General features: G+C 40.6%; 1 protein-coding gene across 10 annotated transcripts in view; it reads right to left on the bottom strand.

Annotated features, from left to right (window-relative positions):
* The window catches only part of Setx (senataxin), a 52279-nt gene that overhangs the window by 25887 nt on the left and 1357 nt on the right, over nt 1-25035 (bottom strand). For all 10 annotated transcript variants that reach the window (XR_015683126.1, XR_015683125.1, XR_015683124.1 and 7 more), the window contains 10 exon segments: nt 24536-24650; nt 20043-20232; nt 17774-17984; nt 14615-14724; nt 11045-11264; nt 10283-10402; nt 8655-8826; nt 8451-8538; nt 3940-8064; nt 2459-2558 (listed from right to left, as the gene is read on the bottom strand). Coding sequence is in view for 3 of the 10 variants with exons in the window: in XM_087652964.1 (XP_087509090.1) it covers nt 2459-2558; nt 3940-8064; nt 8451-8538; nt 8655-8826; nt 10283-10402; nt 11045-11264; nt 14615-14724; nt 17774-17984; nt 20043-20219 (5323 nt within the window). In the remaining 7 variants the exon portion in view is untranslated.

Genomic DNA, 25035 nt, shown 5'->3' with positions numbered 1-25035 from the left:
GCCAGCCTGGTTTACAGAAGTCCAGGACAGCCAGGGGCTATGTAGAGAAACCCTGTCGCAAACCCCACTCTACCCATTCATACAATCTCCTAAGATTTATTTATGTTGGTACCCTGTAGCTGTCTTCAGACACAGCAGAAGAGGGCATCTGATCCCATTAAAGATGGTTGTGAGCCACCATGTGGTTGCTGGGAATTGAACTCAGGACCTCTGGAAAAACAGCCATCATACAGTCTTCTAATAAGACCAGAAGTGACAGCACACCAGTGACTCACAGGAACAAAACCAAGAGGAGAGGGGTAACTAAAGAATCCCAAGTAAATGTTTTGGAGGGTGGGAGGAAGCCCCTCTCTTCAATGAGGGAACCTAACTTCTAAATAAAGGTAACTTTGAAGTATCATACAAGGGATTGGGGAGGTAGGTAGCTTGGTAGGTACTTAGCTCACAACCATTGAGGACCTCAGTTTCAGACCTAGAACCTACATAAGAAGGCTGGGCATGCTGCAAGTGGAGCAATGGGGTTAGGATGGCTGCTCTTCCATAGGACCCGGGTTCAACCCTCAATACTCACATAATAGCTAATAACCATCTGCAACTCTAGTCCTAGCAGTCCAGCAACCTGTCTGCCTTCCACACCCATACACAGGCAACTTTAAAAAAACAAAAAAACCCAAAAAAACTGGTCATGGGGCAGGAGAGATGGCTCAGAGGTTAAGAGCACTGACTGCTCTTCCAAAGACCTGAGTTCAATTCCCAGCAACCACATGGTGACTCGCAACCATCTGTAATGGGATCTGATGCCCTCTTCTGGTGTGTCTGAAGACAGCTACAGGGTACTTATATATAATAAATAAATAAATCTTAAAAAAAGAAAGACTGGTCATGGCAGTACACACTTATTAATACAGTATGGTTAATCAGGAGATACAGATCCCTCTGGCTCCCTGGGTCTGCTGGTCTAACTGGTGAGCTCCATGACAATGAGAACCTATTTCAAAACCTAAGGTTGTTGTTCTCTGGCCACCATGGTGCTCATGCAGGCATGCACAGGCGCATAAGAAAAATACTGAATAAACTTGGCAATAGTTAGGATTGTGAAAACTATCTTTAACATGAACTTTTCAACTATGTTATGATATAGCTCAGTGGTAGAATACAAAGGTCCTGGGTTCTAATCTCAGAACCCCAAAACAAATTATAAAAAAACAAAAACAGGGAAGAAAAAAGGGACACAACACATTGTTGATTACAGGTGGAAACCAGTAACTTCACAGAAGATGCCCAGCAATCAAGTGATCATTTAGCTGCTACCACGAAAAAGCTACCCTTCTGTTCTATTTTCACCAAAGGCATAAACCTCTAAAGTAGTATCTAGGAAACAGGATGTGCTCTACGAACTAACAGGACAGGACTCTTTAGGCATCAAAGCATGCAATGACGACCAGCTGAGGAATGCACTACTCTAGACCACTGGGGACCGAAGACAGCACAACTACAGATGCTGGGACTTCAGACTGGATCTCAGGACAGAAACAGACATTACTGGGACCACAGCTATGATATGAGGTCTCTCTCATGCCCTGTACTATTACTGCAATGGAAAAGCATGTGCGTAAGATGTTAGCACGTGGGAAGGCTTACTGAAAACTGTATGTGGACTCTAGAAGTTTTACACTTTTTAAACTCTAAAATTTGAATGTGAAAAGTTAGTTCTTCCAAACTAAATGCCAGAATTTAGCACCTAAGCCATTCTATAAACCCTCTTCCCATGAGAGCGGTTTCCTAATAATATCAGGGTTTGCATTACTCGCAATCCACACGAGTTCTAGAGAACCACAAAGGCAGCTCTACCATAAATGTACCAGGACCTCTGTGGACATATTACAGATTATAGATTTGGTGTATAAGAGTCACTTTTTTTTTCTATTGTATTTTACTTCTTTGTCACTCTTTGCTGATTTAATAGTACAAAAGTCAGGTATGTTGTGTGCTGTGCGCCTTGAGTCTCAGCACTGGAGAGGCAGAGGCAAGCAGATCTGTGTGAAATGAAGGCAGCTTGGTCTACTATCGAGTTCCAGGCCAGCCAGGGAGAGACACACAGAAAAATTCTGTCTCAAAAAAATGTCGCATGTACATGAAAAGTTTACTTTTTAATCCGTTCATATTTTCTCTACATATCACATACACATGTGCTAAAATTACAGAACCTGTTAACTGAACTTCTGACCATTTGTTCTTTTTATCTCAAGTAGTGTTTTCTGCCTTAATGTCTCATTGTAACAAGAGCTAAACGAGATGAGTTTACTTGCTGTCTTCATCTGATTGCTGACTGCTGGCTGTAGTATTCTGGAAACCCTTAAATGTTTGTCCCACTGGGCTACCCTACAAGTCCCTAGCATCTCTCAAATAAAAATTTCCAGTTATCACATCATATATTCCAAGTTGCATATGAACTTACTCAGAAATTCCCAGTATTTTTTATAGTCGGCTGGAAATTTTCGTAAATGCAACTGATAGAAATTCTCTTTATTTGGAGAGTTCAGCCATTCCTGTGCCACCTACACAAAGCAAAAAGAAAAAAAAAGAAAAAAAGTCAAGAAACTGAGAAATAAAGAACATGTAAAAGTCACTACATACAACAAAATGTTCCAAAGTGGGGCAAAGGAAAAGCAGATCAGCATCCCAAGTGAACACCTAAGAATCAGTCTGTGAGGTCTGTCAAGTTGTCCACAACCGTCCTTTCCAATTCAGCAGCCATTAGCCACATGTGATTCTATTTGTCAACTGAACTCCAAAGGCTAGAAATACTATTCCTCAGAGGAAATAGACACCTCTCATGGTCAGCAGTGACCTATGGCCCTGGAGCTGGTCCTGTGCTGCTAGATCTTACGGGTAGCAACTACTTCACAATGAGACCGTCTGACCTACATTTCTCTCAATCTCTGGGAATTGGCACAAGCACTCTTCCTGTTGGTTTCTATGTCACACGTAGTAGTCTTTCAAAGCCTCAATGAAACCCAGAAGTATCTTTGAGATCTTTCATGAGTTAAAAATGACTACTCCTGGGGTTGGGGATTTTGGCTCAGTGGTAGAGCGCTTGCCTAGGAAGCGCAAGGTCCTGGGTTCGATCCCCAGCCCCCTCCCCCCAAAAAAAAGAAAAAAAAATGACTACTCCTAAGCCCAAAATTATAAAAAAACAAAATAAAACAAAACCCTAGTGTAAAAAGGCTATTTTACATTAAAAAACCAAAACAACAACAACAACTGGCCTTTGAAACCTTGTTTTATCTCACAATAACATTTCAGTCAAGTAGCTAAATCTGCATCTGGTCCTCAGTTCCTTGTATAACTGTTCATCAACCACTCAGTGCCAAACTACTTCTGCACAAAGTTAACCAGGCAGAGGGGTAGACACAACCCACTGTCACACTATGCATCACTTTTGTCTAGAAAAATCCAGCAGGGGCTTTCCCACCATGTACTGCTCCAGCCTATAAATCAGGAGAGGTGAACTCAAGAAGTTCTACCTTACTCCTGGCAGAGAGTAAACATAAACATTACAATAAAACCAGGTTAAGCCTCAAAAGAGTCATCTTTTCAATGTCCACTCATCAGTGTGATATTCTAAAATGTACCTTTCCATCCCCACAACTACCATCCAAAGCCACCATTTTACCCCCAAGTTGCTGTAACCAACCTGTAACTAGTCTATAAGGTCTGTTAGCCTTTCCACATTTATTCTCTACCCAACAACCAAGGATGTGGGGTAAGAAATAAGCTAGTGTGTATTACTAGTCCCTGGTCTAAACACAGACCAACTCCAAACCTTCCAATAGCTTCTCACTGAAGTGAGTATAGACTCAACCGAAACTTAGGGAGCTATATGCTCATAACCATTTCTCTATCTACAGAAGGGGCAAAGAATTAAAGAATACTTACTGTTTCAAAAGCATTCAATATTATCAAAGGTAGAAAAACATTAAAATATTCTGCACAATCTTGAAATCGGACAGGCACAGGTCTTGAGATAGACTGACAGAGACTTGTTGGAGCACCACACTTATCAAAGTTCAAAAACATTTGGTATTTCCATTTTAAGACCTCTTTAATGAAGGTGTCAAAGATAGACTGGGATGGCAAGAGAATGTCCACTGAAGAAGCAGCCGACGCAGGCCTGTTCTCACTAAAGGTAAACTTGTAACTCTGTTTGCTGGAACTGCTCGGAGTCTGAAAATGGAAAATATTGCATAAACTTTTCACCTCAGCCACTGGCTTCTGAGACCCCAGGGAAGAGGATGGTGTCATCTTCAAATTAGACTGTGCTCCACTTGACTTATTTTTCAGTGCTGACTGAAGTGTGGTACTTTCCAAAGACTTGGAAAGATTGGCAGTTCGTGAAGCACTGCTTGAGCTAAATATCTTGGTAGTAGTAGGTCTCGAGGACCTGGCTACAGAAAGTGGCAAGCCAGGTTTACGAAACACGTCGTCATCTGCCGCTTTAGCTTCAGAATGTTTTGGGCAGTATTCACCCTGGTTTTTTGTGGTTTCAACACAGTCTTTGTATTTACACTTTATGATACTCAAAGACTCCAACTGAGGCCGACTTAGAGAGTCTTCTCTCTGAACTGTATCTTTATGAGCCACAATAATGGCTTTAGAATTTTCCAACTGTGAGCACAGATCCATATCTTGAGGGTCATGTTGTGTTAGGAATAAATTGTCATCATCATCTGTATCACTACTGGACTCTGGCTCTGCAGCTCTCACTGCTGCCACCTCCCCAACCTGCACTGTGAGAGCACCTCCACCCACAGGGTCCTCTGAAGCAGAGCCCATCAGCACATCTGTTGGCACTCCTCCACTTAACACTCGAGATTCACACTGGTTCACAAGACAAGTTATACCTGTTCCCCAAGGACCAGAAGCAGCTTCTGCCACTTCTGCTTTGGAAAGCGTGCCTTTCGCTAACTGCTTTTCACTGCTGATGGCAAGCGGCTCACTTCCTCCAGGATTATCCGGCTCATCAGAGTCTGCTGCAAGTACATCCGAACCCTGCACTACGCGTGACACTGCTCTTACGCTATCAGTATTTTTGTAATCAAAGTCTCGTTTTTGGTGTGATCTGGATCTCATAAGCCTTTGAAATTGAAGATCCTGGCTTGTCAGAAGCTTCTTATTATTTTTGATAGAGAGAGTCTGAGGAGAAATTAATTTAGTCTTTTTGGGGGCTTCAACTACTCCAACAGTCTTGCCGTGGTCACGTAATTGGACTATACACTCCAGAGACCGCTGGGACAACTCAAATGCTTTCCGAGGACCTTTTTTCAGACCAAGTTTTTCAACTGTCGAAGTTGGCTCTGGACACTGGCGAAACTTCTTTGGTGGTACAATAGCAGGAGAAGTTCTACAACTTATATAACATGAACTCTTAGTCTGTCCTCTTCTGGTATCTGGATGGGTTTTCTTAGTAGCCTTTGAAGCTGGAACTTTCCTAACAGGTTTTGAGTGAGGGCGAGGCTTTGTAGACTTCTTCTGTAAAACCGTAGAATCTCTCTCAACACTAGAACTGGGAGCTGCCATGTCCACATCTGCGCTCTCTAAGTCCCTTTCAGGAAGATCTCTGTGCTCAGCCAATTGTTCAGTTCTGACAGAAGATGAAGGCCGCTGAGGATCTTCAGCTGTAACTTTATCACATCGTTTCCTCTTAGGTTTTCTTACTCCAATTTTACAAAATCCCTCAGCAGAAACACTACTGTGTGGTTCTGCATGCTCTTTAACACCCTTTTCTTTGTTTCTAACAACCTCTTCAGACACAGAATCTGCACCACAACCTAAGTTATTGTTTGTACTATCAGCTACATGAGCTATACAGCTCTTTTGATCCTCTTGAAGGGAACTTTTGCTGTCTATTTTATGATCTTGCCAAACTGAAAAGACTTCAGATGAACTTTCAAACTCAAAAACCTGAGATTCAGAGTCCTCAAATTCTATAGGACAATTTGTTTCTTCTTCCTTCACAAGCTTCTTTTCCACACTGGTGTTAACTACCAAATCATGCTGCTCTGAACAGTCATTCTCCCTGGACACTTTGCTCTGTTCGATGTTTCCCTCAATACCACAACGTTTATCCTCATCTTGCTCATCAGCATCATCTTCATCATCAGAATCTGAAATAATAATAACTTGTTCATGGCAGGTGGCATCTCTGTTGTGGTTAGCTGTCAAACATTTTTTATCATCTTTCTGTAGCTGAAATGAATTCTGTTTACTTAAACCTGAGGGAAATTGAATAACAGTGGTTTGAGATATTAAAGTTATGTTGCAAAGGTCTACCTGAGGACCTGCTACCAAAGCCTTGTTGCTGTCATGAGGCACCTGTCCTTCCAAGTTAGAAGTCAGCACTCTCATCTCCTTATTATCTCTTGATTCAACTGCCACCTTTACAGAACCCTCGCATGGAGTTTTCTTCACCAGTGTATCAGTAACTTCTGTAAATGATATCAAATCATCATCAGCATGGCCTTCCTGGATTTGAAGCTTGTCTTCATCATCAAAAGAACTATTATCCAACTTCTCACTTTTTATCTCTTTCTTGAACAACGAACTGTTTTTAGATTTTTGCTCTTCATGGTCATCATTCAGAACAGAGTCTGAAGACACATCATGTTCGATGGTATCTTTTTTTAGAGCTCCTCTATCTGTTCCTGAACAGTTCTCAAGGTCAGACGTGGCTGCATTTTCCTCTAAATCAATAATGTTATTGACCAAAGTACTTTTCCTGTGTTGCTTCTTTAGGACATGTGATAACTTTGCACAAATTTCATCTTTCTGTACTTTGAAATTTGGTTTTGAAGTTTTACCAACAGTGCCATCCTTTAATGGGACATCTCCATTTGATGTAGATACCTTTTCCAGAAAATCGCTGCTAGAATCAGTCAATGAATGTGTTGATATAATTACTCCTCTGTCACACCCCCATTCTGGACCACTTCTTGAAGTACTATTTGGTGCTGTATATGAAGAGTTTTCTTTTCCAGACTTTTCTGTGCTTATTTTAACTTGCTCTGGAGCACTTTCAGAAAGAAGAGCCTCACTTTTCTGCTTCACGCCCAGCTCAGCCGGCAGAGGCTCTTCTTCATTCAAGTCAATATAGTGCTGCGTGAAGTCCTCCTCTTCTGTAGCACTTGCTTTCGTCGGCACTCGATGGCTGTCAGCTTTCATTGGCTCTTTAGAAGGTATTGGGCTGCAATTTCCCAAGGAATGAATGTCTTTTTTAGGCTTCCTGTCTATTTGTTCACTTTCTTCTTTAAAAGATGGAGGGGTTTTGAATGTAGAAGTTGTATCCCCAAAAGTGCTATATTGGGGCATTTTGATTTTTATGTTTCTAATTATTTGTTTCAAACACATTTGTAACTCATGGGTTTCTTGACCAGTCAACTGCCAACCCAGAGACGAATTTCCTCGTAAGAATAAGTTAAGTTTATCCCAGAACCGCTTACAAAGTGTTTGCTGACCAAGCTGATAACCTTCTTTGAGGAGACCCCTAATCAACTGTACACACGCAAGCTGGACAGAGTTAGATGGCACTGAATGCAACGCCAAGGACGACATTATTGCTGCTCCTCTGGGGGTACTTCCAGGTGACTTCTCACAACTCCGTACAAATGCGGTGGTAGGAAGCTTGGCACACTTCACAACAGCATCTACCCACTGCTGAGAACTCACCCACAGCAGATGCAAGCATTTTTTATTTCTATGCAGTTCAATCACTGATACTAAAATCAGAATAAAAAATTCAGTGACTTTGTCACACACAGCATCTGTCTGGTTGAGGACATCTTTGACTTCTGAGTATAGATGATGAATTACTTCTACTATGTAAGCCACACCCAAATCCTTAAGATCCATGAGTGACTGAACAAAAGGTATGAACCACAGAAAGGTGCTGTTATGAACACGCATATCTTGACCAATATCTGACTGAAGTACATTGGCTAACGTTTCCATTTCTTCATACATGTTTGGACAATAATCTGGACAAATGGCTGATCTCCACCCAGAATCCTAAAATGAAAATGATCAATATTCAGTAAGCAAGTATCAATGGTATTAACACCCAATCTGTAGAAAAGGACTATAACGTGCAGCTTTACTCTCCTGGTCTATAATATGCAGTACTTAATGTCATTTGAATTATAAAATGCTTCAAGAAAATGCAAATTCACATCTCCACATACTTCAGTCTTCCTATCAGTTGGCTTGATTACTATTCCTCCTAACAAGATACTCCCCTCCCTCTGGTTAGAGTCCATGTTCCCCACATGAAATGCATCAACCCCACCAAAGGGCCTTTATGAAACAGTGGATTTAGACCGACTACACAGTCAACAAGCAGTCACTACCCAGAACACTGTCTCTACAGAGTCACTCAGCTTTAAAATGTTCTCTACCTTTTTGGTCTTTTCAGGATTATAGTTATACACAATCTGGCTGCACGTCACCATATCATCAAAATGTGGCTCCGGTTCTAATTTGGTCCTTAAATATTAAGAATAAATAAAAATTACTGAAATGAAAGGGGTTGGAGAAGAGGGGGAAAAAATCTTAGAAAATCAGCTACAATATGTTATTTTAAATTCTAACATTTAGCGAACCTTATAGAGCTGTTCCGTATATTCTGGATCTCTCTGTTGTAGCTCTCGTTGTTAATGATGGTTTGAAATGCTTCAATAGGGTCAATAAGTTGACCCCACACCTTAGATCCAAGGCGATCAAGAATCACCATGAAACAGTGTAACGCTGGCCAAAAAGGATCCATGCTGTCATCTAAAATAAAACGTAACGATTACTAAATTACAAAACAATAAAAAAAAAGTCTAAGATATATTGAAAACATTTTTAGCCAAAAAAAAAAAAAAAAAAAAAAAAAAAGAGCAAAATACCAAGTAATTTAAAGTGGTTTTTTTGTTTTTGTTTTTGTTTTTGTTTTGAGACAGGGTTTCTCTGTAGCCCTGGCTGTTGTGGAACTCCCTCTGTAAACCTGGCTGGCCTCGAACTCCACATGTGGAACCTCGAAGTTAACACATGCTTCTGCCGCCCAAGCACAGGGAAGATTTGGGCCATTATTCCTGACATACAAATTTTCAAAATGTTCTAAAACTATAATCTCTTTGCAAAAAATAATGGGAACCAAACTGATGATCAACAGAACAGTCTTCTAATCTGTCTTTCTCATTCTAAGTATTGTCTGAAAGAGTGAAAGAATAAGAAATGGTATTTACTATCTATATAAGGTGTAGGATCTAAAACATTCTGCTCCAGCAAGACCCTTAATTTTGCTTACTATGTCACAGCATGCTGAGGATTAAAACTGCTGGCCAACAGCAAGCACTCTCCACACTCATTCTTTTATCTTTGCTGTCCACTTTTTTTTTTTCTTTTTTTTTTTTCGGAGCTGGGGATCGAACCCAGGGCCTAGCGCTCTACCACTGAGCTAAATCCCCAACCCCTGCTGTCCACTTTTAATAACTCACACTACCCATGCTCTCCCCCTTTCCCTCTCAAATACAGTGGCAAGATCCCGGTTAATGACCTTTGATGATTCCTCAACATCCTTAGTCAAGCTTAATTTCTCACATGCCCATAATCTCTCTGTAGCAAAACAAACCCGCTACTTGCAGATATTACCAGAATGCCTTCTCCAACAGCACTGCCTATCAAATTCCTGACCATCTTTACTAGATTCCATACTCTGTTAACATTCCCAGGTGTTTTGATTCCCAGAGTACACTGTTAAGTGACATGCTTTTGCAAAAGAATCTCACAGAGACTCTGGTTTACATAATGGAAAAGAAAGCTTACTTCTCTGGATTCATTTCCTCTAGCAAAGACAGGAGCTAAATTAAAGTGTAAGGGGTCCTTTTGAAATTTAAAGTCTGAATCTATGACCTAACTCAGTCCTTGGGTCACACTGTGCTAGAGCACTTCCCAGCATCCCTGAGGCCTGAAGGTTCTTTTCACCACACTCTTACAACCCCAAATTCTTATAGTGACACAAACTTTATTTTTTGGCTTTTCAAAACAGAGTTTTTCTCTGTGTATCCTTGGCTATCCAGGAACTCACTCTGTACGTGAGCTTGAACTCACAGAGATCTGCCTACCTCTGCCTTCTAGTGCTGAGATTTAACAGTGTGGGGCACCACTCTGCCTAGCATCACCAACAATTTTAAAAGTACACCATCACAGCATTATTCAAAAGCATTTTGCAAGTAAAGTATATTACCATCCGATTGCTTCTCCATGGTGTGAAGAATTGATTGCATAAAATCATTTTGTTTGTCTGAACCCAGCAACAGTGAATCCATGGCTTGCTCCTCAAGAATAGTCAACAACATGCAAATACCTGTAAGATTATCCCAGTTTACTGGACTGATGAAACAACACTACACTAAATGCAGGGAGAAAGCAGGGCAGGAAGTCAAAGCAGAACAGACTTCAGCTGCCAAGACGGCTATTTAAGTGTGAGGCACTTCACGCACCACTCCCCAACACTTTCTTTCCCTGTGAAACAGGTTAAGTGCTGGTAGCCTTGGTAGAAGGTAGTTTCTAAGATGACCATCACATAACTTGAATTTCACAAGATGCCACAAACATTCATAAATGTTATATACAGTTCATATACCACTAAGAGGAAAATTGCTACCAACTATGACATGTAACGTTAAAGAACAGACATTAATGAAATAGTGACTTGCAAATATCTCTCACCACATGGAAGCTTTTATACATTAAGATAAACGAGGTAATAATAATCACGCTGACACTTCTACTCCAAACAAAAGACTTACTCACCAGGGTTTGAAAATGTATCTGTTTGGAAGACATCTAGAATAAATGGTATTTAATAAGATATAAAATACTTAAGCTAATTTAGCAAAGGAACAAGAACTGGGAACCATGAAAACTTGCAATATGGAGATTGCTCAAAGATTGCTCTGTGCTCAGAACACTAGGGAAGACACGTCCATGTAGGAATAATACTCACCTAGCCAATAGTTTTTGTAGTTGGTAGTATCATACATGTGTGCAGGCAAAAGGATCAGTTTGCCTTTTTCAAGCACAGAAGATGTGTAAATGTCTGGACTTTCCAAAAGCCCCAATTCAATGACTTTAAAAAGGCAAGTTAAAACTTCCTGTAAGTCATAATAGTCATCTCTGTCCACCTTCCCCAGGTTTCTTGCAGTCAGAATAGCCCATCGCCGAACCTAAGCAATTGTATTATAAATAACATTGTAGGTTCATTAATTCAATGAGCAATGAACAAAGAAAATCTTCTGGTTACAGATTTCTGTAGACTGATCAAAGAGGCATCACTACAGTGTATGGGCCTTATTTGATCCTGATGATCATTTTCATTGATTTAAACACTAGCAGGAACCCGTCCTATGTCAATATCTATTTAACATTATTATAAGCACTTGGTAATTTTTTTCCATTCATTCCATCAATCTTTTGTGTTCACTTACATTTTAAGTATGTCTATTAGAAGCAATCCACTTAAGACTTCTACTAGCCGAATTGGGGATTTAGCTCAGTGGTAGAGCGCTTGCCTAGCAAGCACAAGGCCCTGGGTTTGGTCCCCAGCTCCGAAGGGGAAAAAAAAAAAAAAAAAGACTACTAGCCAATCTACTCTTTAGCTATTAAGTTCAGCTGGTTTGATAACACAGATTTGCTCAAACCTGTTTTTATGCATGAACTTTTTCCTTTAATACTGTAAGATTTATTCATTCATTATGTATACAGCGTTCTACCTGGAGGCCAAAAGAGGACAACAGATCTCATTACAGATGGTTATGAGCCACCATGTGGTTGCTGGGAATTGAACTCAGGACCTCTGGAAGAACAGTCAATGCTCTTAACCACTAAGCCATCTCTCTAGCCCCCCTTTAATAGCTTTTATTCTTTGAAATTTCATAATTTTACAATATATCTTGGTCATTTTCATCTACCATCACACCCAACTTCATTTATAGCATGCCTTTCCAAAATAACCCACATTCGCCTCTGCCCTTAGGGTGATGCCTTCTGCTTCTTTCAACCCCATTAACATTTTGAGATACCAAGGCACTGACATGCACTTTCCTTGAACTTGGTTCACCCCTTCTCCCACCCCAGTCCTTTCTACTTCAGACTTTGTTTGACTCTGTAACCCATGAAGCCTGGAACTCATTATGTAGATCAGACTGGCCTCGGATGTGTGGCATCTCCCTCCTTCAGCCTCCCAAGCACTGGGATATCAGGCATAAACTACATGCCCAACCTGAACAAGATTTTTGGTTTCATTGTTATGCAAAGGCTTCTAACGTCCACATTAATGATAATCAGCCGTCTGTTTGCCTTATCTCTCAGACTCCTCCTCTATGTACTGTTTCGTAAAAGTCACTGTGTGACACCTCTTCAAGAACCTTGAACAGTGGTATATTCTAATATCTAAGGAGTTTGCCTGGATATATAATGTTAAGCCCTTCCCCTAAAATCTCTGTACAAACGCACTTGTCTTCTCCCATCCCATGTGAAAAGGCATTTTCCTACAGTTCTATTTGTTTCTGTCATTGGGGACTGCAAAAGAAACTTTTACCCTGACTTCTGCTTCGGTGACTTTAAGAGAAATTATATGTCCTAAAATCTGGTGTCCCTCCCCAGAGTGGAGAAAAGAGCAGTTATTCTTGTCTCCTATCTAATTTGTGACTTCTAGAAATATCTCATTTTTGTATCTTTGTATATTATCCTTTAAGAATTTTTTCAAATTTGGCTTTGATCATCTTCCAGTATTCTGCACAGGTTTGGGGTTGCCCTTCTCTCTCCTTCTGAAACCCTCAAAGGTTCTCCATGGTCTTATTTGTGCCAGTGAAGCTGCCTCTACTGTTTCCTTGGTTTTTTTTTGTTTTTTGTTTTTTTTGTTTTTCTTTTTTTCGGAGCTGGGGACCGAACCCAGGGCCTTGCGCTTGCTAGGCAAGTGCTCTACCACTGAGCTAAATCCCCAGCCCCCTTGTTTTATTTTTATCTTTCTAGACTTCTTACATCGACTTGTAACACTACCATCTTTCTATGCATCTCAAATCTTAATTTCCTTTCTAGGATTTGCTTATCTCATTTCACTGAGTAATACACTCTCTGAAACATACATATGTCCTCATTTTCATTATCACATACCTAAAAAGTCCTTTTCTCTTAAGATAGCATCTTCTGTTTATCCCCAGCTGATCTAAAACTTGCTGCATAGCTGAGAATGACCTGAGCCTCCCCACTCCCACATGCTCACTATTACCATGGCTAGTTTGTGTCGTGAAAGGGGTCAACCTCAGGGATTTATGCATACTAGACAAGCACTCTGACTGAACTACAGCCACAAGGATTTAGTCCCCAGGTCAGAAAGCAGCAGCAAACAGGTCAAGGCTACATTTTCCCTCCATGAACCTGAAGAGGCACAATATTAAAGTCATCACTTAAGCTCTTCCACTGCTGGTCTATAGAAACACTTAGTCTGACTACCTCACTTCCTCTCTGGGGACTTTTCCTACCATTTGTTTAGAAGGAAGGAAAGATTCACCATCATTTTGACTACAAGTCTATTACTATGCTCCTTTTTTCCCCTGAGACAAGGTCCCACTATGTAGTTGACTGTCCTGGAACTATTAGACTAGGCTGGCCATGAACTCAGATCTACCAGCCTCTGCCTCCCAAGTGCTGGGATTAAAGGCATGTACTATTACACCCTGCAGTATGTTCTTTCCTTGCTGCAGGTTTAAAAACATCTTTTCTTGTCATTACTTTGGCAGAGCAGACTTTCTCAGCAATAACCTTAAAATATTGACTCTACTCTAACTGCTAGTGTACAAGGAACTGTACGTGGAGGCAGTCTCACTTCATGGTAGGCTAGGGCCTGTCTCCATGCTTAGGGGTAATGTCTGTATCTGTTCTTGTCCACTCTCGGAATTTTATCTTTCTTCATCTCTAGCACCTAGGAATTTTTCTTGCTCCAACCTATCCTCTACAATTGCACTCCCTTCAATCCCATTTATTAGCAAATTATTTAAAATGCCATTGCCACATATCTCAGCAGCAAAGTGAGAAAAGCAGGACTCTTTCATTAGTTCAGTTTGATACTATGCTGGCTAATTTTGTCAACGTAACACAAACCTATAAATATTTACAAAGAGCAAGTCTGGGACACTGTCTTAATGACCGAAATGGGAGGGCCCAGCCCACTGTGGGTAGTATCTCTTGTCCTCTGGACAGATGATGGCTCTGGATTGTACAAGAAAGTAGGCTAAGTCAGTAAGTAGTATTCCTCCATGGTTATCTGCTTCACTTCCTCCTTCTAGGTTCCTGCTTTCCTTTGATGAACCCTGATATGGCAGTGTATTATGAAGCAAACCCTTTCCATTTTTTCCAAAGTTATTTTGGCTCGTACTTTATCACAACAACAGAAAGAGAAAAAAAGTAAAAAGCTTAACTAATACTTTAAACAAAATACACACCACGTCTGTAATTGAGGCTACCTGACATGTACCAAGTAAAGGCAAAGCTGGCACTGCCTGGCACTCATACTCACCATTTCATTGGGATGAACCAAAAACAAATAGATGCCTGGGTATTTGTCAAAGACCTGAAAGGAGCAATTGTTTTGTTCCATTCGACAAAGCGCTTCCACACACAGTTCATCTAAACAGAAAGACAACAAATGATTAAATTCAGGGCCTCAAGAGGCCCTAAACATTGGCTCTTAGGTTATTTTGTACATAAATGTTAATTGTTTTTAAACAAGGCATTAAAAATTCTGATGCCAGGCTGGAGAGGTGGCTCAGTGGTTAAGAGCACTGACTGCTCTTCCAGAGGTCCTGAGTTCAATTCCCAGCAACCACATGGTGGCTCACAGCCATCTGTATTGGGATCTGATGCCCTCTTCTGGCATGCAGGCATGTACACAGGCTGAACACTATACATAATAAATTTAAAAAAAAATGCTGATGCTGAAATTGGTTAGACTGGTATTTACACACACACACACACGCTTTGTTTTTGTTTTTTGAAGTGCTGGAAATCAACCCTAGTTCCTGAGGCAAGTCTCTACCACTGAGTTACATTCCAGTTCAGACAGGTTATTCACTGTGCTCATCCATGGCATGTTCCTCTCATTTTAAATTTACTGAAACATGTATTTATACTTTATGTAATGATCTACAAAAGAGTAGCTTAGGAGCATAGTTTCAGGTCCAGTGTCTTACGTTTGATTATTTGGTCCGCCTGGACTGGAGTTAGAACAAGGGAACCTTCTCCTCCTAATGTTAGTCATCTCAATTGCATTTATTGATCAATTAATTTTATTAGATTTAAAAATCAATTTTAATTTGTCAAGCTTCAAAAACAGTATACTAATAACAGCACTAGCTTTGGAGGGTGACTATGACTTGGTCAGCTTACTGGGAACACCTGCAATACTATGTATGACATATATGAAAGCATAAGCAATCTTCAAGCTTATATAAACTTTTATGGATTTTCACATTTTTTAAAAATTTTATGGATATGAATATTTTGCCTGTCTGCATGTTTATCTACCACAAAGACCTGTGGCCATAGAGATCAGAAGGGGATGGGGCGTCAGATCCCCTGGGTCTGGAGTTACTGACAGTTGTAAGCTGCCATGTGGGAGCTGGGAACTGAACCTAGGACTTTGGCAAGAGTAAGTGCTCTTAACTGCTGAGCCATCTCTCCAGCCCTGGCATTTATGGGTACATTTTTCTTTAATTAATGTTTAAAAGGCAGGAGGATGGCTTAGCTGTTAAAATCACTGACTACTCTTCCAGAGACCTGGAATTGATTCCAAGCACCCGCACAGTGGCTCACAATCATCTTTAACCACAGTTCCAAAGGGTCAAACATCTTCCTCCAAACTCCTTGGGTACTGCACATATGTGGTGCATATATGCAATTACATGTACATATATGCAGGCAAAACATTCATACACATAAAAAATATTAAATGAAAATGTTTAAAAGACTTTTAGTTTAAAAATCAAGTTACTTGGAATTTAGTAATGTATCTAGTCAAAAGTAGAACTTGGTGATACACGCCTATAATCCCAACATCCCAGAGGGAGGTGAATCTCTAGAGATCAAGGCAGCATGGTTGCTAGGGCTACAAAGAGAGACCCTGTTTCAAAAAGACTAATAAAAGAAAAATAAAAAAATTAAAAAGTATCACAAGAAAATTGAAAAATGCATAAAGTGTATATTTTATAGAGCAACTGTGTCACATAGCAATATATAAATACACACACAAGTCTGGTGGCAAAAGCCTGTAATCCCAGCTCCTGGGGAAGCTGAAGTGAAAGGATCTCAAATTCAAAGTTTGCCTAGGCTACAGAGCTGCCAGCCTGGCAACTTAGTAATGTGCTGTCTCAAAACAGACAATACTAAGAAGGCTAGAGAAGGGCTGGAAAGGTGGCTCAGTGGTTAAGAGCACTGGCTTCTCTTCCAGAGGTCTTGAGTTCAATTCCCAGCAACCACATGGTGGCTCACAACCATCTGTAATGGGATATGGTATCCAATGCCCTCTTCTGGTGTGTCTGAAGGCAGTAACAGTGTACCCATATACATAAAATCTTTTTTTAAAAAGGCAGCTAGGGTTATAGAGTGCTTACCTAAGGTGTGCACAGCACCAAAAACAAACAAAACAGGGCTGGGGATTTAGCTCAGTGGTAGAGCGCTTACCTAGGAAGCGCAAGGCCCTGGGTTCGGTCCCCAGCTCCGAAAAAAAAAAAAAGAACCAAAAAAAAAAACAAAAAACAAAAAAAAAAAAAAAAACAAAACAAGCAAGCAAAATAACCACCCCACATATGTGTGCAAGTAGACTATATTGGATTAAGAGAAAAATATAACCCAACTTAATGTGTTGTCCTTAGTCACTCTAAAACAAATCGGTTACATACCACATTTGTAACTTTTGAGAATATATGGGCTAAATACTATATATCCTAATGTGTTTTTTACATTATGCATTTTACATTATACATATATATGCTGGTCCACACTTCTTCCAACTCTGGAGGCTAAACTAGGATTTTGATTTCAAGGCCATTCTGGATAGACAGATTCATAGTAAGAAATGCAAATACAGCAAAACTGTTTAATGTAGAACCTATATGGATGGGTATATCATGCTCACTCTAATTTGTTGAAAACAAAATATTAAAGTATCCTAAGTATGTATGAAAGCCAACAGATTTTCATCTCACATAAACAAATTTAAAAAAATTTCTTTGTACCCAGAGCCTCACACATACACTAAGCTATACCCAGACTATTATTTCATATGTATTATTTTATGTGGTGTGTACCAGTGAATACCCAAGTACATATGTGCATCACACGGCTGTAGGAGCCCACGTGAGCCAGAAGAGGGCATCAAATCTCCTAGAGCGATAGTTAGAAGTTATGTAGCTGTGCATCACCCAATGTGTTGGTAACCAAACCCAGGTCCTCTGTGAGAGTAGTACAGGTTCTTAACCACCGGGCCATGTCTCCAGCTCCAACAGATCCCAATTATGTTTAATTATTTTATGTGCATGAGGTATGTGCCACCATGTGGGTGCTGAGAATTGAACCAAGATCCTCTGGAAGAGCTGTTACACTCTTAAAATGCTAAGGCATCTATCTCTTCGGTCCCAACTCCAACTCTTAGTAAAATTTATACACCCAAGATACTCACTAACACGCTCATGCAGAAGCAAGTAAGGGTACTTCAGTATTTCAAAAAGAGGAACTCTAAGCCTATTTTCAAAATCTTGGCCACTACAGTCAAAGAGCTGCTCCTCTCCATTGTTGTCTACTATATATAACTCGTCGTCATCCTCAGCTTCTGCCTTCATGGACTTTTCAAAGTGACTTATGAGGCGTAAGGTTTCTAGCTCCCATAAAACCTGCAGAAAGAAGAAAAGGGGCAATGTTTTGTATCTTAACAAAATATGCTATGTGTATATCTTTCCTGTGGAAAGCCTTTTCCTCTTTATGTTTAGAAAATAGAACTGCCTGGGGGTGGTAGTGCACATCTTTAAATCTCAGCACTCAGGAGGCAGAGGCAGGCAGATCTCTTCAAGTTCAAGGGAAACCTGGTCTACAAAGTGTGTTCCAGGACAGCCAGAGCTACACAGAGAAAAACCCTGTGAGAAGCTTAAAGCAGCACCTATCACACAGACATAACTTGGAACTAGAGGTTTGGTTTCTACCACTGCAACGAAGTGAGTACTGAGATAAGTAAGTCTCACCCACCGTTTGGCTTCCCAATGTAGGTAAAAGTTGTTTACATGATTTCAGTCCCAAAAATACTATATATATATATATATATATATATATATATATATATATATATATATATATATATATGAATCAGTTTTAAAAAGCAAAAATGGTTTAAAAGCTGTGATGCAGCTCAGTTGTTAGGGCACTCACCTAACAGGCATAAAGCTCTTGTTCTACCTCAGCACAAACAGACTTGAGTGTGACGGTACATGCTGAAACCCAAACACTAGAGAGCTGAGGCAAAAGGACCAGACGAGCTCAAGCTCACCTCCAACTCTATAGAGAGGTTGAAGGCAGTATAAGCTAAACACCCATGTCAAACAAAAAAGATTTCCCTTGACATCCACAACTTAGATTTAGAAGTTGTTGGGCTGGAGAGATGGCTCAGTGGTTAAGAGCACCCGACTACTCTTCCAGAGGTCCTGAGTTCAATTCCCAGCAACCACATGGTGGCTCACAACCATCTGTAATGGGATCTGATGCCCTCTTCTGGTGTCAGTGTACTTATATATAATAAATGAATAAAAAAAAAAAGTTGTTAATAAGGTTTAACTTTCAGCCAGTCTTGGCTTTTACCATGCCTTCCTCACTAAGCAAATCTAGTTTTTGCCTGAGAAATGATGTGCTAGTCTTCCTTTTACTTGAACACTTTATGTCATTATAGGTGGACTAACCTCAAAATGGTTATCTTAGCAACTAAGGAAGCCTAAGGAGATGGAAAGAGACAGGAGATGTCAGGTGAATGAAGCAGGCAGGATTCACTCATTTACTGATTAGGGAATTCTCCTGCCTTACACGAGTGTGATTCATGGCACTCCAAAATAGTTACAATAGTAACTTCAGGATGGGTGATCATCAGAACCTAATGACAATGATAAAGTTCAAAATGGAGAATTATATACAGTGACTCAGAAACAGGATGTTGAGTCCATGCTCCTAGAAAAGTGGGATTGGTGAGATTGGCTAATAAACCTCCAACTTGTAAGAGTCAAACAAGACACGCTACATAAACTAAAAAACGTCCAATGTCATGAGAAGCTGCTGTTGCTCCTTCAAATACATGAAAGCCGTCATTTTTGCCTTGTGCATGCTTGAAATGCCAGTATTCACAAGGTGGAGACAAGTAGAACAGAAGCTCAAAGTCATTCTTGGCTACTACTTAGCACGAAGTTAGTTTTGTTTCAAATGAGGGGGAGGGGACACATTTCTTTAAATATAAGTTTATACACAAATAGGTTAGATAGTTTGAATATAAAAATTAAGGATGGGGAGATAGTCAGTGAGGTGATTTCCCCAGCATATATCTGTAATCCCAGTACCAGGCTAAGATAGATGAATCCCTAGAACTTGGTGATCAGCCAGCCTACTTGAATGTGAGATCCTGTCTCAAAAGCTAAGGTGGAGTTCAATCAAGGTAGACATCCGACATCAATCTCTGGTTCTTTCTCTCTCTTTTGCTATTTATAACAAAATAACTGAAACTGACAGATCATAAAACTGTACTTTTAAGTTTCAATTCAAGCCCATCGATAAGCATTCATAGCAACTGTTACATACCGGATGTTAGGTGCTGGAGTTGTACTGGATTTCAAAGCTTTAGTCATAGCATCATCTCCCTGAATGCTTCTCACAGTAAACTACACCTACTGTCTTCCCGGTTAGGATCTACTGCAAATTACCTCATGCAAGAATGGCACCTCATCTCTGGCTCTGTGGTACTCAGCCACACACTCTAAGCAGTAGCAGAGGTCTTCATCAGCTGTCTGAAATTCACTTGATCCAGTGCTAGATGCATAGCACTTCAGGACATCAATGGTGGAAGAACCACCTGGAGTGCACCAGCAGCATGTGCTCATTCTGTATCTGTAACTAAACAGAAACGAGAGGACACTCAGAAGAAACAGCACTTGAGACTTTCTCTTTACAAAGAACAGAATGCCTTCTACTTCATCTAGAAACTGCCTCCACAGCCAAAATGTTCTGTTGGCTCATCGTAACTGACTGCACCCAAATCTGAAAGCAGGGCAGAGGAGAAGCATAGCGACAGAGTACTTGTTCTAAATGAAATCTCGGGGTTTAATGCCCAACAGCAGCAAAAACCTCAACACATTCCATTAGTTATAACACTGTAAGGGGTACACTACTTAACGTGTGCCAAATGGGATCAACTACACGTTACTGATGCAAAATCAGAGAAAAACACAATTCAAGAAAGTAGAGTCTCCCACTAACTTAAAATCAAAAGCTAAAAAAAAAAAAAAAACAAAAAAAAAAAAACAAAAAAATTCATATTCTTTTTTTTGTGAGTTTTTTAAAATATTTTATGTTTCATTTATATGAGTGCACTGTAACTGTCTTTAGACACATCAGAAAAGGGCATCAGATCCCATTGCAGATGGTTGTGAGCCACCATGTGGTTACTAGGAACCAAACTCAGGACCTCTGCAAGAGCAGTCTTAACCACTGAGCCATCTCTCCAGCCCCACCTTTTATAGTCTTAAAAAGCAGTTCTAGAAATTTCTAGAAGTAAAAAACATAAATCTATACCAATAGTAATACACACTTACTAGTAAGATCATCTTCTCTTATTTGACCCAAATTGCTGCTCTACACTCCCTGACACTCAATCACTATAAATGGCTACGAATGGTACACAACCTATTGCTATCGAGGTTTTAATACGATGACCTACTCCATCCTTCACTGTCCAAACTCCAATTTGAAAGGTTTTAAGATGACCCTCCAAATCTGACCTCTCTGAAGAAAAAGCAGCAAGGACAAGGAAACCTGAAAATCCAAACACAACAAAGATCCAAAGAAAGACACTTGTTTTGTTTTATAGTCAGGGCTCACTGTGAGGCACGGAGCTCACTGTCAAAGAAGAGGTTTCAGGCAATTTGTGTATCAGAATTCCAAACACAGTAAGGATTACCAAGCAACATCAAAGCCAGAAACCAAACGATCACTGGATGAAATACAAGAAACTTTAAATAGATGTATGAAACAGTATACCGTGGCTGAATAGAAAGCAAATGTGTGCCCTGATACACATTAAGAAACATATGTGAACCCCCAAAAAGACCAAGGAGCCAAGTCCAATGCAACAGCATTAGGGTCTCTTTACTCAAGCTTTGGTTCCCTGCCAACCCTGCCACAGCAGGAAGTAGAGCCTTGAGCCTAATTTTAAGCAAGTATTTATAGAGGCAAGAAGAGGGTATCTAGCCTGATATATATCGGATTGGGGAGCGGGGCATTATGGCCTTTAACATAATTGGCTGGTACTAGGAACTAAACTATAAACTTAACTTCTGATTTCCTCCTGATTGGTGGTGGTTAGAAAGTGAAGTGCCAGAGCAGGCTTGTAACCTGGAGGTGCAGATTTGTTGGGGAATAACCTGAAAATTGGTACTAGACACAGATTTTGCTCGGGGGGGGGGGGGGGCACCTGGAAACTGATTATAAGACATAGGTCTTGTTGGAGGTGGTGGGTGGGGGAGCCTGAAAACTGGTGCTAGGTACTAGTCTCTTGAGTTCAACCTTACGTCAGGTTCCCTACGTCAGGTTCCCTAAGAGTCTGAACCTAAAGATTTGGTCTCTCAATAGGTTAAGGCAGGTAAAATGAAGAGTGAGCCTGGAGCATCTTGCACTGCCAGACATAAATGAAAAAGCTCAACAGTTAAGGCAGAAACACTTTGAACAGGATAAACAACACTAAATAAGTCCTATAGTAAATCAGCACAATTCAATTACAGTAAACAAATAAACAAATGAGACAGGAGAGATGCACCTTCCCTAAGAATCCCAAATAACCAGCTACTTCTTGTTGCAGAAGGTGGAGCTTAATCCCAGCTACTCAGAGTATATAGGAGACATTAATTAGGGATGAGGGGTAGGGGAGGTCTTTGTATAGCCCTGGCTGTAAAGGAACTGTCTGTATCTCTGTAGAACAAGCTGACCTCAAACTCAGAGATCCGCCTGCCTCTGCCTCCCCAGTGTCACCACTGCCAGGCTATGGAGTGGATTTCTTAAGCCACCTCCAAAAACCAGAAAGGTATAAAACACATATACTTTCTAATGCATGTGAACTATAGCCAAATGAAGAAAAAAGTTACAAGTATCATTGCAAAGTTCTTTGAATTCAGCCCACAATGCCCTAATCCATGCATTCATCAAGCCGTATCACTCTTTAGAAAAAAACAATCTGGGGTTGGGGATTTAGCTCAGTGGTAGAGCGCTTGCCTAGGAAGTGCAAGGCCCTGGGTTCGGTCCCCAGCTCCGAAAAAAAGAACCAAAAAAAAAAAAAAAAAAAAAAAAAACAATCTGTGAGAGAACAATTTCCTCAGACATAACACATATTTGCACACATTATACAAAGACAATATATTTATTAGCGGTACTAAATTTCATGAAAAAGGCAATTTTAAGAAAAAGGTTTAGTTTCTTTTCACTAAGAAAGAAGAGTTATCAAAGTCTAGGAATCTCATCAGAGCCACTGAACACTTGCATGTAGCAATGTGACACTCTAAAATGCAGAGACCATGATCTCTGCTACTAAGAAAACATTAAGATAGCCAGGCCTTTAATCCTGGCACTCCTGAGGTAGGGACAGAGGGAACTCTTTAAGCTAAAGGCCAACCTGGTCTACATAGTGAGTTCCAGGATAGCCAAGGCTATGTAGAGATCTTTAAAAAAAAATTTTTTTTTTGTAAGTAAATCACACCTTTCTGAGGCTTTAAAACAAACAAATGAAAAACCCCCAGGAAACTACATAACTTCTTAACAAATGTAAAGATAATTACTGCTCTCTCAGAGGACTACAGTTCAGTTCCCAGTATCCATGTCAGGAAGCTCCCAACTTACTGTGACTCCACCTCCAATAGGCACCTATACTCTCCTGCCCACAAACATACACACAAATATGAAATATGGCTAACTTCAACAACCATGTAGGTAGTGCACCCCTTTAATCCCAGCACTCGGAGGCAGAGGCAGGTGGATCTCTGAGTTTGAGGCCAGCCTGGTCTGTAGAGTGAGTTCCAGAACAGCCAGGGCTACACAGAGAAAACCTGTCTCCAAAAGAAAAAAATAAGTTACTTTTACACCTAAGAGCACAGGATGCTTTCACAGAGGTCCAGGTTCAATTCCTAGTAACCACCTGGCAGTCCAGGGGATCTGACACTCTCACACAGACATATACAGACAAAACACCAATAGGCATAAAAATACATTATTAAAAAGAAGGCTGGAGAGATGACTCAGTGGTTAAGAGCACTGGCTGCTCTTCCAGAGGTCCTGAGTTCAAATCCCAGCAACCACATGGTGGCTCACAACCATCTGTAATCAGATCTGATACCTTCTTCTGGTGTCTGAAAACAAATACAGTGTACTTATATATAATAAGTAAATCTAAAAAAAAAAAAAAACCTTGCACTAACTGCGTGTCCCCCTACACTGATAGTGCTACCGCCCACTCCATCCCCAGAGTCGCCTTGTTCTTTCCCTCTTTCTTGGTGAGTCTTCCTACACTTTCATCATTTGCCGGAATTTCGAAGGAAATCTAATCTCTCTGCCTCCTCTGACCCACCTCCAATACTTCCTACAAGACACTGCCAGAGGTTACTGCACAAATTAGATGTGTAAAACACAGGTTAACGCCTGCACTTTGGGGATAAAACTCTATCACTGAGCCGCACGTATAATAATCCCCCCATGTCCTTGGTTTGTTCTCTTTATATATAGCTCCCACTTACTACATTTGTTCAGCCCAAAACTCATGGTGCATGGCATTCTGTACTGTAGCTCTCCCATTCGCTTTCAACACACACACCCTTCAGACCAGTACAGTTCTTAATCTTAAAATGTAAACCATCAAGTTGACAACTTAATGCACTCCACTAGTGATTCTGAAAGAACACCTACTGAAACCAGTGTACAACACAATCCTGAGTGACCTGGAAGCCTTTCCTCTTCCAGGGTCTTGGAGACCTCCTCCTCCCTGTCCTTCATTTTCATTACCTTCTTTCCTTATCAAAGTGGTTTGGATTTCTGTTTACTTGTCTGCCCCTACCCTCAGTAATTAGGGATGTTAAGGTATGGACTTATTCTACATTTCTGTAACTCAAGTACTTATCAAATAACTGAAAAAGAAGTGATTGTTTAAAAAGACAGTTACCTTGACAAACGTCTCACAGTGAAGTGATCCTCTTTGAGCTTGCTGGGCTTATCTGTGAATAGATGTAGCTCTGCATCCAGATATAGTCACACTTTCGCCCCCAAAAAGAACATTTCTGAAATTAAAACAAATTAGAAACTGATAAAATGTCCTTTAATTTATGTATCTCACCTGGGCCTTGCATCAACCTTGCACAGTGTCATCTAATAAGTTACCTCGGTCAGGTTAGACCACACTCTACCGTGCATGAAGGAGAACAATTTAACACTAATTTCTCCAAGGGCTGTTCCCCCTCAGGGGCTAAATAGGTATTTGATCAAGTCTGCTGCGGGCGTGCGGGAGGTCATCAACACTGCAACGCCTGGGATAGTAGGGAGGGCGTCCCAGTGCCCAAGCGGAAGCGACGCCAGGGCAGAGGGCAGCATCCAGTCGGACCCATACCCGGGAGACCTCCCTCGCCCGGAAGCTCAAGGCCCTCCCCGTACATCGCAGCCCAAAGC

This window comes from Rattus norvegicus, chromosome 3 (assembly GCF_021556685.1).
Source record: "Rattus norvegicus strain SHRSP/BbbUtx chromosome 3, alternate assembly SHRSP_T2T, whole genome shotgun sequence".
NCBI lineage: Eukaryota > Metazoa > Chordata > Mammalia > Rodentia > Muridae > Rattus > Rattus norvegicus.
The sequence above is the reverse complement of the archived record's forward strand: the minus strand, read 5'-3'. Positions and strand labels throughout refer to the sequence as shown.